Genomic DNA, 12,048 nt, shown 5'->3' on the forward strand with positions numbered 1-12,048 from the left:
ATCTAAACTCTTTCCTATTCAAATCATTCAAATAATTTCCCAGCCTGTTACACCATGACAACTAAAGGCCACTGGGAAACACTTCTGCCTTGTCTTGTCTTGGCCACAAGAGTGCAGTGTGCATCAGTGTTCAACCTTATGTCATGCAAGAACTAGTGCTTTCCTATAGGGGAAATATTCATTTATGGATCTCTCATATACTTCAAAACCCTCTATTTAAAGCAAAGGCACCCTTGCATATGTTTCTGGGTTAATATAAAGAGGATAATTAATGCACTATTGTCATTTTAAAGGTGAAAAAATAACTCTTCGAACCAGAAGTCTTATTTCAGGATGCCGCTATTTCAACAGCATTTTTATTAGCAAAATAGTGGATATTAGTCAACATTTGTTCCCATCCAACAAGAACCTACATTTAAGGGATGAGTAGTTTAATTGTCATTTAATTGACCGTGTTACTATCAGAAAAGGCGTTTGTGCTCCTACTGAAGGCTTCTATGAAACATTACATTCTACAAGTTGTCAAAAATTTGTTACGTAACATGGGTATATATGGACCTAGTGCAAAAATGAAAAGCGTTACAGGAATTGTAAGGAGAAATTCTTTGGTCCCTTTTAATGTATTCAAAAGTGGTTCCCTTTGATCAGTAAAAATGCCTATTAATGCAAAATGTTGACCATTTGCGGAGTTCTCCATTAAAACAGTTCATGATTTGCAGGTGCAGAGGAACCAATTCATCAGCAAATTTCAGGGCTCACCACAGCTTTTCCATCATGCCAATCACAGGCAAATCTGACATAATATGCACACACTGTGCTGGTAATGACAGCTGTTCTTGGATTCTGACTCACCATTTACAATTCACAGCTCTGAGATCACCCACAGGAGTTTGGTCTTAAAAATATCTAGCTTTCAATGGTCTAGACTACTACTGAACAGATACTAGCCGTGTGGATAAACATCAACTGGCTCATGTTTAACTTGGTGGGGAGCACTGCAGCACTAACTGCAAGGCACATGACCTTAATATTCAGAGTAGAGACAGAAAAATGTTCCCAAAAACCCTTTGAATGAAAAATACCCTTTAAAAAAAGACCTGTAAAGTCAACGTCTTAAAACGGTGAAAAATTCCAGCAACAATTACAGTTGTACAAATATTTTACACAAAATGCTTTTTTTCTCCCCTCTAAAACGCCCTAAAAAAAAACTCTAAAATGTTCGGAGAACATAAATATAAAGTTAAGTAACGCATTCAACATTCAGGTTCATGGTTGACCTTCCTCCTAACTCTGGTTCTCCCCAAAGGTTTCACGTCAGGCCACTCGCGTCACACTGCGGAAGTAAACGTTGGAAGGATAAATATGAAGTTTTACCCAAATCATAATGAACTCATTGAAATTACTGCTTCTGCTCACCGGTGAGATGGCTCATTTTAGAAGAGACCACAGTCCTTAAGGTTGTTTTTGATGATGACGTCAGTGACGGCGTCAAAGACGAACTGCACGTTTTTGGTATCGGTGGCGCAAGTGAAGTGGGAGTAGATCTCTTTGGTGTCCTTCCTCTTATTCAGGTCCTCAAACTGACACTGAATGTAAGCGGCCGCGTCCTCGTACGTGCTGGATCCTTGGAGAGAGTTTCACACAGTTGAAATGGGGAAATGCCAATGAAACAGAAAAGCATCACATTTTATCATTTATTCATTCTTTTTTTGTAATGTTTAAAATATAGAGACAAAGCATATTATTAAAATGACATAATTTATATTTTTTTCTAATATTGTAGAAATAGAATCATTCATTTCCTATCACATTCATTTATACGTAATTTATTCATTCTTTTTTGTAATGTTTTAAAATATAGAGACAGAAAGCATATTAAAATGACATAATTTATATTTTTTTCTAATATTGTAGAAATAGAATCATTCATTTACCATCACATTAAATATTCTAGAAAAATATATATACATTTATAAATGACATTTCAAATAACTTAATAAATAGGAATGAGAGATTAAGCTATTCATACCAGTATACTCTGGGAAACAAATAGTAAGCGGGCTTTTTTTGATCTTATCATCAAACAGATCCTTTTTGTTGAGAAACAGGATGATGGAGGTGTCCGTGAACCATTTGTTGTTGCAGATGCTGTCAAACAGCTTCATGCTCTCATGCATTCGGTTCTACAAGAGAAGAAACCAAGCACTGTTTGAGAGGAACTTTAATAAGCGAAGTTTTGTGACGCTGAAAAGAAATCTGGTCTGAGTGCTCACCATTTCCTCATCTTCAGCCAGGACGAGGTCGTAGTCGCTGAGAGAGACGCAAAAGATGATGGCGGTCACTCCCTCAAAGCAGTGGATCCATTTCTTCCTCTCGGACCTCTGGCCGCCAACATCAAACATTCTGAAAGTAGAGGAGATGTGGGTGGTGAGATGCACTCCGAGTCTGAGATAGTCACGCTAAACACACAATGATATTTTCAAGTACTCAAACAAAGACTACTATAAAAAGTGAAGCACATGCATGCCCACATCAGACAAAGTCAAACGCCGTTCACACTCGGTACTGCACGTTTCAGAAAACATGGATTTTATCATTGTTTTGCTGTGTGCAGTTGGCAATACTCACTTGAAGTGAAGGTCCTTGAAAGTGAAGTGGGTCTCCACAATACCAGTAGTCTTCACCCTGGTCCTCAAGACATCCTGCTGAGTTGGAACATAAGAAGGACTGGATACTCTGTCTAGGTCATTCAGGTAACTATAGAGAGAAAATACAGATTGATTATTATTTTTATTATACAAAAATCAATTATTCAAACTTCACTTCATTGGTGAAAAGTCCTTACTCCTTAATTAAAAAAAAATAAGCTGATTTCACAGAATAGTGTAACTATAATGCTATTGCTTGGTTTGAGTATCCTAACCATCCAATTATAGTAAAAACCTGGCTCAACCAATAGTGCAAGTTTGAGGCGGTCCTGTCTCTGTCTTCCCAATGACAGACTTTAGCTAAACCTGTTTGAAAATGGTCATTATTTTTCATCAGCTTGGAGTAATCACGGTTCCTCCACACTAAAATTCCTTTTAAAAATCTAAAAGTCCTCTAAAAATACTATTTAACAAATGGTTCATACACATTTAACATTTCAATAACAAATGGTATTACATTTGGTACATAGTACAGTCATCTGTAAATATTCTTAGGTTGTTGTACTGGTTTTCTTGAAATGAGTAGAAACCTAAAATGCCGTATTTACCTCCGACACATAAGTTTGATGTTGACTGATCAGAAAACCGCAAAATACAGTCTGATTTAGATGATCATTTGCTCCTTTTTCTGTTGCTAGTTTGAGTGGCGCACACACATTCCACTAGTGTTCAAAAGAGCTTGGCTTATGGTAAAAGACAGAGTCTTGCATAATGAAAATGTACATCTTTATTCAATTGTGTTCGACGATCACTAGACTTCAGCCATTAAAAAAAAAAAAAAAAAAAAAAAAAAAAAACTCTGCTTGTATCATAAATGTACTTTCAGATATTCCTAATTTTCTATTTTAGAAAACTGAATAGGGGCAACAGTCTGGAAACACAAACTTTTCTATACTTATCCAGAGCTGGAAATTACATTAAACAGCATACTTTTCAAAACTCCATAAGAACACAGAGTAATGATGCTGAAAATTTAATTTCCAAAAATAAATTACATTAAAAAAATATTCAAATACAAATGAGTTATTTTAAATTGTAATAAAGTATCAGAATATTACTGTTTTTACTGTCATTAAATAACATCAAATAAATCCAGCCTTGTTGAGCATAAGAGACTTTTTTTGGCCAAACCTACACTTTCAAATGGTAGAGTTAAATTAATTCAAAATGGTTTATCTTTTTATTATTCCACAGAATTGTCAATTGTAAAGATGTCTTTTTCATCTGGGTTGTATGCAAAAGGTAAGGGTTTACTGCATGCTTCTCGAAAATGCAAATTTGTCCCGTGTTCTCAAAGTTTGCATACAGCATATTTGAATCATGGGCCATAATGGATGGAATAATGTCAATAATAACTCGGCTCAATGTAATAGAAATGTCCGCACGCAGTACACTGACGTGGTCAGTGGCCACAATGGAAAAGGAGCTGCAATATGTGGGGAGAGCAAAGTTAATTATGTGGGACATGGGCAGAAAATATGCCAAAAAACTGAGAGAGGTAAACTCACTATGAGGCAGAGTCATTGAGCTGGTACTCTCTGGAGCGACTGAAACAAGCCTGCACGCCTCCATCCTTCCACAGCCGCTGGATGATTCCAGCCAGCTCGCTTGTCATGTATCCCTCATCTGCAGAGCCGGCCAGAACAAACAGCTGCCTAGCGTCATCCTGAAAGAGAGCCAATCAAATCCATCGTTCTCTTGATTTCCTTTTGATACTTTATCATAACATAAATAAGAGGCCAGGAATGCGTTTGGTAGGCATTCAACCCCACTTTACTTTATAACAGCAGCACTTACAGCCCGCCCAGCATCCGCAAAGTCAATCTTGAGGCGGCCCATGGCCCTTATGATGGCGATGATGGACTGGATAGTGTTGCTGTAGACCACGGCTCTGTACTGTTTGCACTCTTCCTCTGAGTAGCCTGCTTCATGGATGATTCTGTGGGAGAAAGACAACGCCATTAAGTGAAGTAATAAAGCTGACAGTCCCTGGAATGTACATTATGAATTCAGGATGAAAAGGCTGGAAGCGTTCTGCTGAACATATTTTAAAAATGCAGGTATATCATTATATTTGCTCTGCATGGATGATCCATTTTTGTTGGCCAAAACCCAGAAAGAAGTTCGCATTTTAGCACTTGCAGTTCCATCATACCCATCAGTGGGGTTTTTGGTTAAAAGCCTGAAAAAATGTGTATGGATAACAAGCTCAAGATATTTTCACCTTTGATCGTATATAGGGCTGGGCGATAAAACGATAATGCTAATTATCGCAATAGAATTTTTTGATAAAGCAATAAACGCTCGTTATAATATTTACGCATCAAATGTGGATCGAGTGCTACTCATTTGACCATTTTTCAGCTCAAAGTTTAAACGGCTATAGCAGTTACGTTTACTCGCAGGTCAATCGGTGTCAGTCACACTGAGAGAAGCGCTTAAATTCAACGAAGAACACAAACTTCTCTGAGATTTAAACTACAGTAGTCAACATTTGAAGTGAATCAAAAAAATTAAAACTTGTCCTAAGACAAGAACGGGTATTGCTAACTTTACCCCCAACTTTCATAGATAATCATGGATAATTTGCAAGCTGCTAAAATAAAGCATACAAAACATCAGCTAAAATGATTTATAGGCTATATGACTATAATAAGAGCATGAGCATGTTTGTCAGTGATTTATTTACGTTAGGTTATTACAACATTCAAAGAGTACAGACCTGCGCAAAGGAGGTGCATGTGAAACGCCTTGTAAGAAATAGGCCTATTTTAGGCCTAATAGAAATAGGCAATTCTTGATTTGGTATTGGTATCAAAAAAATAATAATTTTAGTCTCTAAACGTCCTGCTTTCAAAGCTAGTTTGCTATTGCTAGCTGCTCTGAAAACAGCCAAACCTGACTTTAAGGTGGTGACAAAGTTATGCGATAGTGGTGTAGTTTGTTTATTAACTATGCAAAGCTTTTTACTTCCGAATTGTGTTTAGGCTTCAAAATACATAAGTTGTGTTCATGTGAAGATTATCATGAACAAAATGTGTAAGAATTATAAACATTCTTTTGTTGGACAGTTTATTTTCTGCAATAATCCAAAAGCCAATGAAAAATTTCTATTGGGTTTTTGTTGTTGGAACCAGACTGGTAACAAAATACGTCATCACTGCACCAATCTATTTTTTTTTTTTAATTTTAGTGGCTTTGAGTATGTTTAAAATGCTAAAAGGTTATTATAGTCTGACAAACCCAGGGAAGTCCCTTAATAAGTCATGTCAATAATCAATGATTATGTAATGCACACTTAATTTAAATAAACACTGCTATCTGCGTAACTTCCAAATGTTATGAAACTAGTATGACACATTATGATGAGACATTTGGGGGTGAAACTTACTTCATCTGTTTGACAATTGTACTCTTCCCAGATTCACCAGCCCCTGTGAGAGAGAAAGAGTGTGTTAGCCAGATGGACACACACCCAAACATTCCAGACCTTTCCCTGCTCCATAAAAGAGTATGAGGACCTGACTAGAAACGATCAAGCATTTGTGGCTTCTGCCAGCTCACAAAAAAGTACTTGTTGTCAGTATCAGATTGAGCGGGCAAAAATCTTATTTCCTTTGATTTCACCACAAGTAATAACTGGGTGGGGAGAATACCATATCAACTTAAACCTTGAAAGGAAAAAATACTTTTATTGAAATTATATTGTACTATTCACATGATGAAAACAAGATCTAAAAACCCTAAAGGGAAGTGGGAAAACTGATGTCATGTGAAATGGCACAAACCAAGAAAATAGTCAAAGAAACAAACAATTTTATTCTTATTACGTGCATATTTCTGTAACGCTTCCTTTCACAGTCCTGTTACCCATGTGCATACAATGTACTTATAGTAATTACAATTAATGGGTAGTAACTGGGTACTAACCCTGAACCTACCCCTAACCCATGTGCTTACCTTATATTACCCAGTACTTTCTAGGTAAGTACACCAAGTACACGCAAGTACTGTACTGTAAAAGGAAGCGTATTGGATATTTCAGATATTTCACTCCCCTGTACAGTATGTTAACAAGAGGAATGAAAACAAACTGGCTGTGGCTTCAAGAATTACCAATGATGTGAGGAAGTGTGTAGTGTTAATCTTAACAGATTAATTAAAAGTCACCTCAACGTAATGGGATTAGAGACAGACTTTTTTTCTAAACAGATTAGCTATATGTCCAGATAAGCATGTCAGTGCAGTATTGACAGCAGGCGACAGACAGCAAATATAAAGATTAAAAACTTTAGAAACAGTTAACTAAAGTTTCAAACTGGGGTTCAGGGAATCCCAAGAGGCCACAGAAACATTGTAAGGAAAAAAGGTTGACTTTAGGATGGTCAACCGTGTTATTTAATAATGTTTTAAATAATAAAACTTTTAAAAATGATATACTGTTCAAAGGTTTGGGGTAGGTAAGATTTTCAAATGTTTATGTAGTTATTCTCATCAAGATCTGACCACAAAATACAGTAAAAAGTGATATTGTGAAATACCATTTCAATTTAAAATATGCTTAATTTTAATATACTTCATAATGTTATTTATTCCTGTTCATCTCCAAAATAGGGTATGCATGCACATACATGCAAGTCTTTAAATGTAAATACTCCCTGTCATCAAAATAAAAGTTTCAAAATCTCTATAATTTTTATAATTAAAATTACTCCATTTCAGAATAAGGCTAGCTGATCTTAAATTGTCCCATACAGCTCTTCGGTGAGACTAGACTCATTCGTTCACTGAGCAAACATTTCAATTAACCATCACAGTTGTGGTTGAGGACGTCCCTGCGGGAGGACATCTCTTTCTCTCAGTCCCCGAGCACAAACATAGCAATTAGGCCACATCAGCATCTCTCACACTGATTCAACCCTACTGCGAGGAGACCGAACACGGAGCGCTGTTTTTACCCCAGAGAGACACCCACAAAACTCCCACATGAGTTGATGAGAGGCTTGAAGGTCCTTAATCTTCATCCACACTATTAATCGTACTCAAACAAAGGTCGTAATGTTTCCTGAGAAGCAAATATTGAAGAGTTCAACAGATAGATGAGGAACAGTTCCACTTCCAGCATGTCAAACACATTTATCGTGTTTTTTAATAGTTGACATTAGACAGCTGGTGAAATTTCTCAGAAATTTTGCAATTGTAACCCCATATTAACAACAAGACTGCAGACACATTTGTGAAATCTCTCGTAAATTTTGCCTATACAAATTGTTTCACTGTCAAATGTGTGTTTGTCAATGTGGTGAACTTGAATCAGATGTCGAATCTGCATGGGGAAATGTTTCACCCTTTTTAGTTGTTGTCAATTTAAATATTCAAGCAATTCAAAACTAGCATGCCATTTCTGCACACACACAAATAGATCACCAGATTCTGTGCTTGAACAGACACAAACATATAAAATTGTCAAAATGCCCGCCTCTTTAATATCCTCCTAAACAGTTGCGCATAAAGAAATTATGTGCATCATTATATGGATCCACACATTTGTTCTTAAAGTGACAGCAGCCTAATATTCCTGCTGCTGTCAGTTTAAACGTTAATCAAAAAAAAATACAAAGAGAGAATCACTTTTGTAACTTTAGCAAAATTATATTTAATTTATACAGTGAAGACTATGCAGTGTCATTTTTAAATTTGATTAATACATTTGTACTTTTAGAATTGCCTAAAAAAATAACTATTTATCTTTGTCCTGTTGTATATCTATGCATGTAATATTTTTATTTTCAATGCAGATTCACTCCCCTACAATATCACCCACATCTTTCTAGAATGATTAAATATTTCCAAATAGAGCTATTAAAGTCATCTGATGAAATTGTTTTTATATCATAATATATTGTATAATCGCAGAAAAACCAAATATCGCAATGTCATCTTTTTTCCAATATCGTGCAGATCTACTCATTGCCATATTGTCAGGGCACTGTTACTTGATTGTTAGGGTGTTCTGGGCAGATTCTTAAAGCCAATAGTAGCCCAAGTCTGTATGATATTCTGGTCTTTACTTCAATTCAAGTCAATGTAGGTTCAACATTTTGAGTGAGAGAGTCGGCTCAAATCTTTTTAGTTCACAAACCCGTAAGACTTTTCGTAAATCATTTTCGAAAAACAAATAAAAAGATTTTAAATGAAATCCGAGATTTCTGTCCCTCCATTGACAGTCCACTCGACTCAATTACCATTTTGACCCTTCAAAAAGTTCATAAAAAAATTGTAAAACTAATCCATATGATTGAGCAGATTTAGGCTTTTATTCACATAAATATAAACATTGATTAGCAAACATAAACAAGCATAAGAACAAAACTCATTGGTTCTTCTTGCGGTCGGAAACTCAATCGTGCTGCATAACACACGAATAAACCTCATTGGTTCTCGCATGTCAAGCAAATATGTTTGAGCTTCCGTTTAGCACAACTGATGTGCGTGTTGATGAATGTTTGTGAATAAAAGCCTAAATTCGATCTATTAATCATAAAAAAGCGATTGTCTCTTTGTAAAATTCGAACAAAACCGCTCCATTCAAATGGATTAGTTTTACAATTTCTCTATGATATTTATGAAGCATCAAAGTGGTAGTTGAGTAGCTATCGATGGAGGGACAGAAATCGCTCAGATTTCATCAAAAAGATCTCGAATCATTTGTGTTCCGCCTTCCAAAGATGGATGAAAGTCTTACAGGTTTGGAACGACATTCGAGTGAGTAAATGACATTTTTTTTATCTTTGGGTGAACTAAAATTCATAATACTGATAACTGCTTTATTCTAAGATGCATCATTCCAAGTTTCTGGTGCCACATAGTGAACTTGACTCCCAAAGCACTGGTTTCACCTTTTGTTTGGTCTCCTGCGGCTGCGTTTATGGCGCTGTGTAATTTGATCTGGCTCCTCGGTTCCTGGGCAACCAACAACACGACGCACGATCAACATGCTCTAAACCGTGAAGAAATTATTAGTTTTTGATATGCACTTGTGTGGCACTCACTAACTTTTGTTCTCTGTTCTCAGCAGTGTATTTATTCTTAGTAACAATCCTGGCAGTCACCATTTGTCCCCTTCTATAGTCTAAACAGGAAGTCCAGCCTGTTTTACAGCAGGCGTAAGGGACATATGCTGTAGATCCGCAATGCCAAAAAGCAAACAAACCCAAGAACTTAGCACACAGAGGGCGTATGATGATTCAGCACTTAGGGAGAATCTAGTTAACTGCATAATTAAACACCAATTCCCTAAAGTTTGACGGTATAAGGGCAGGTTTTATGTCCTCTAACGATTTACACAGCAAGAAGAGACCAACGTGAAAGTGGTTTGTACAATAAACAGATAATTAAGCCGGCAATTCTAAGTGAAAGGTTGATTATTATTACTTGAAAGAAGAAAAACCAGGGGAACTGACAACTTTACAAAATGAATTAAACTGCATGTAAACAGTACCAAGTGCTGCTCTTCACAGAGTGTGGCATTTCATATTAAATAAATATTGTGTTTAAGCTGCACACACCCTCAATAATCAAGAAAGATGCAAATATTTAAAATCACCACAAGCTAATAATTTAGTTCGGCTTCATTACTCAATGTCCCGAAAAATCCTTGCACACAAATACTGGAAAAGTACAGAAGAAACATATGCAAAACAGGAATCAGAAACTGAAAAACAAGTGGCCTCTATGTAAATCAGAATGAATTTACAAGTCTACTGCTAAGGTAATTGAAAGAAAACTGTGAACTATACATACATTTTGTATGCTGCAAAAATTGCAACAAACTTTACATCTTAATATTTTGTTATAGCCCAAAGCAAATTCTAAGACTATAAGTGGTTGTTAGAGTATTATTATAAAATAATAATACTATATTCTAAGGTGGATAAGCATGGTCTAAATGCAAAATCAACAAAAATCAACTCAAAAGAACAATATCTGCTATTTTAGCATTTCTTTAAATCTACTCTAGTGTTTAAGAGCTTGTTGTTTGAAAACCTGTTTAAATAATAAGTCAAATATATACCATTGAGTTTCCAGACTCGTATGATGTCTGTGAGACCACCAGGACCACTTTTGAAAGCCCATCTAGCATCATCCACTCCAATTTACTCTAAGCACCCAGCAGCACAAGCTCATTTATCATAATTGGATGAGGGTCGGGATAATCTATCAGATCCATCTCAGTAAATCAGGCGGTGGGGATTAAATTAGATTAAACTAGTCTTTTGTTGGCTGGATTAGCCGAGAGCCGTTCGCGTCTAACGTTAACTGGCCATTTTTGCGAATATGCAAACCAGCACTTTGAAGAAGTCAAACCCAAAACAAAAGAAAAACAGTAACATAAAAAACGCAATTATCTAATCTCTAATGTATCAACATGAAAAGTACACCATTAAAAATAATGTTTAATGACTCGATATTCTGAGTGGATTAGCTTTACATGCTAGCCGAGACACCAACGCGGCAACTAGTATGGGCAGAAAAGTTTCCAGCGTCCATAAATATGCACTTGACTGCTTTATTCTCGACTCATATCTTTAAAAAAATTTAATTCCAATGCTAAAGTAGCTTATATTTGCTGTTAAGTGACAATTACATGGCTTTTCCAGTGTAGCGGCTAACTCACCCAGCAGCAGCAGCTTGACCTCTCGCGACGCTTTCTCTCCATCATCCCGCAGGTTTTTGTCAATCATTTTACTCCTCTCCTGGGCGCTCTTGTCGCCCGAGCTCAGGGTGCACCCCATCTTTTTGGAGTTTAAAACGCTTTCTAACGATATAAGAAGTCGAAGCAGCGAAAAAATGGAGGAAAGAAAGAAATATCATACACAAGTGGTTCAAAAGAGGGAGACACCCCGACGTCTCACGCCCAACTCTTTTCACACACGCGCACAGCCTTTTAACTGGAGTTTTCCAGGAGCTGGAGTTTCTAAAGTTAAAAAAAATAAAAACGGAGGGTGTCAGTTATCAATCGAATGCCTTGACGGCCATGGCTGATTAAAAATAAAGCGAAAATTCAATCATATGACTAGCCACACGCTCGGCTTCTCCCACTGCTGTTAAAGTGTCGAAAAGATCGACGGAGTTTCCTGTTTCTTTTCATAAATAAATCCCCCCTCCACGGCCGCGCGCCGAGGAGCACGCTCCCGCACACATGCGCACACGCAAGGGTACGCGCAAATTGATCCCAAGTACTTCTGATGTCAGAACAATTCGAAGAAAAATCTTAATACTATTTAAAAACCATCTTCGTAATATTTTATTTTATTTATATATAATTGAAAAATGTTTT

At 36.6% G+C, this 12,048-nt stretch overlaps 1 protein-coding gene across 1 annotated transcript; it reads right to left on the reverse strand.

Moving 5' to 3' along the window:
• Window positions 1-705: 705 nt before the first annotated feature.
• Window positions 706-11,915, reverse strand: gnaia (guanine nucleotide binding protein (G protein), alpha inhibiting activity polypeptide a). The gene is made up of 9 exons (XM_039658009.2): window positions 11,386-11,915; window positions 6,100-6,142; window positions 4,506-4,647; window positions 4,217-4,374; window positions 2,629-2,757; window positions 2,274-2,403; window positions 2,030-2,183; window positions 1,417-1,624; window positions 706-1,333 (listed from the first exon to the last, which is right to left on the reverse strand). Exons 1-8 carry the CDS (start codon window positions 11,501-11,503, stop codon window positions 1,434-1,436), a joined length of 1,065 nt encoding a protein of 354 aa, XP_039513943.1. The 5' UTR covers window positions 11,504-11,915; the 3' UTR covers window positions 706-1,333; window positions 1,417-1,433.
• Window positions 11,916-12,048: the final 133 nt, after the last annotated feature.

This window comes from Pimephales promelas, chromosome 25 (assembly GCF_988280905.1).
Source record: "Pimephales promelas chromosome 25, fPimPro1.hap1.1, whole genome shotgun sequence".
NCBI lineage: Eukaryota > Metazoa > Chordata > Actinopteri > Cypriniformes > Leuciscidae > Pimephales > Pimephales promelas.

Coding starts and splice junctions, on each gene's coding strand:
- gnaia (XM_039658009.2), bottom strand. CDS start 11,503: ATGGGGTGCACCCTGAGCTCGGGCGACAAGAGCGCCCAGGAGAGGAGT. Junction 6,143..11,385: donor GGTCAAGCTGCTGCTGCTGG/GTGAGTTAGCCG, acceptor TCTCTCTCACAG/GGGCTGGTGAATCTGGGAAG. Junction 2,184..2,273: donor TGGCTGAAGATGAGGAAATG/GTGAGCACTCAG, acceptor CTTCTCTTGTAG/AACCGAATGCATGAGAGCAT.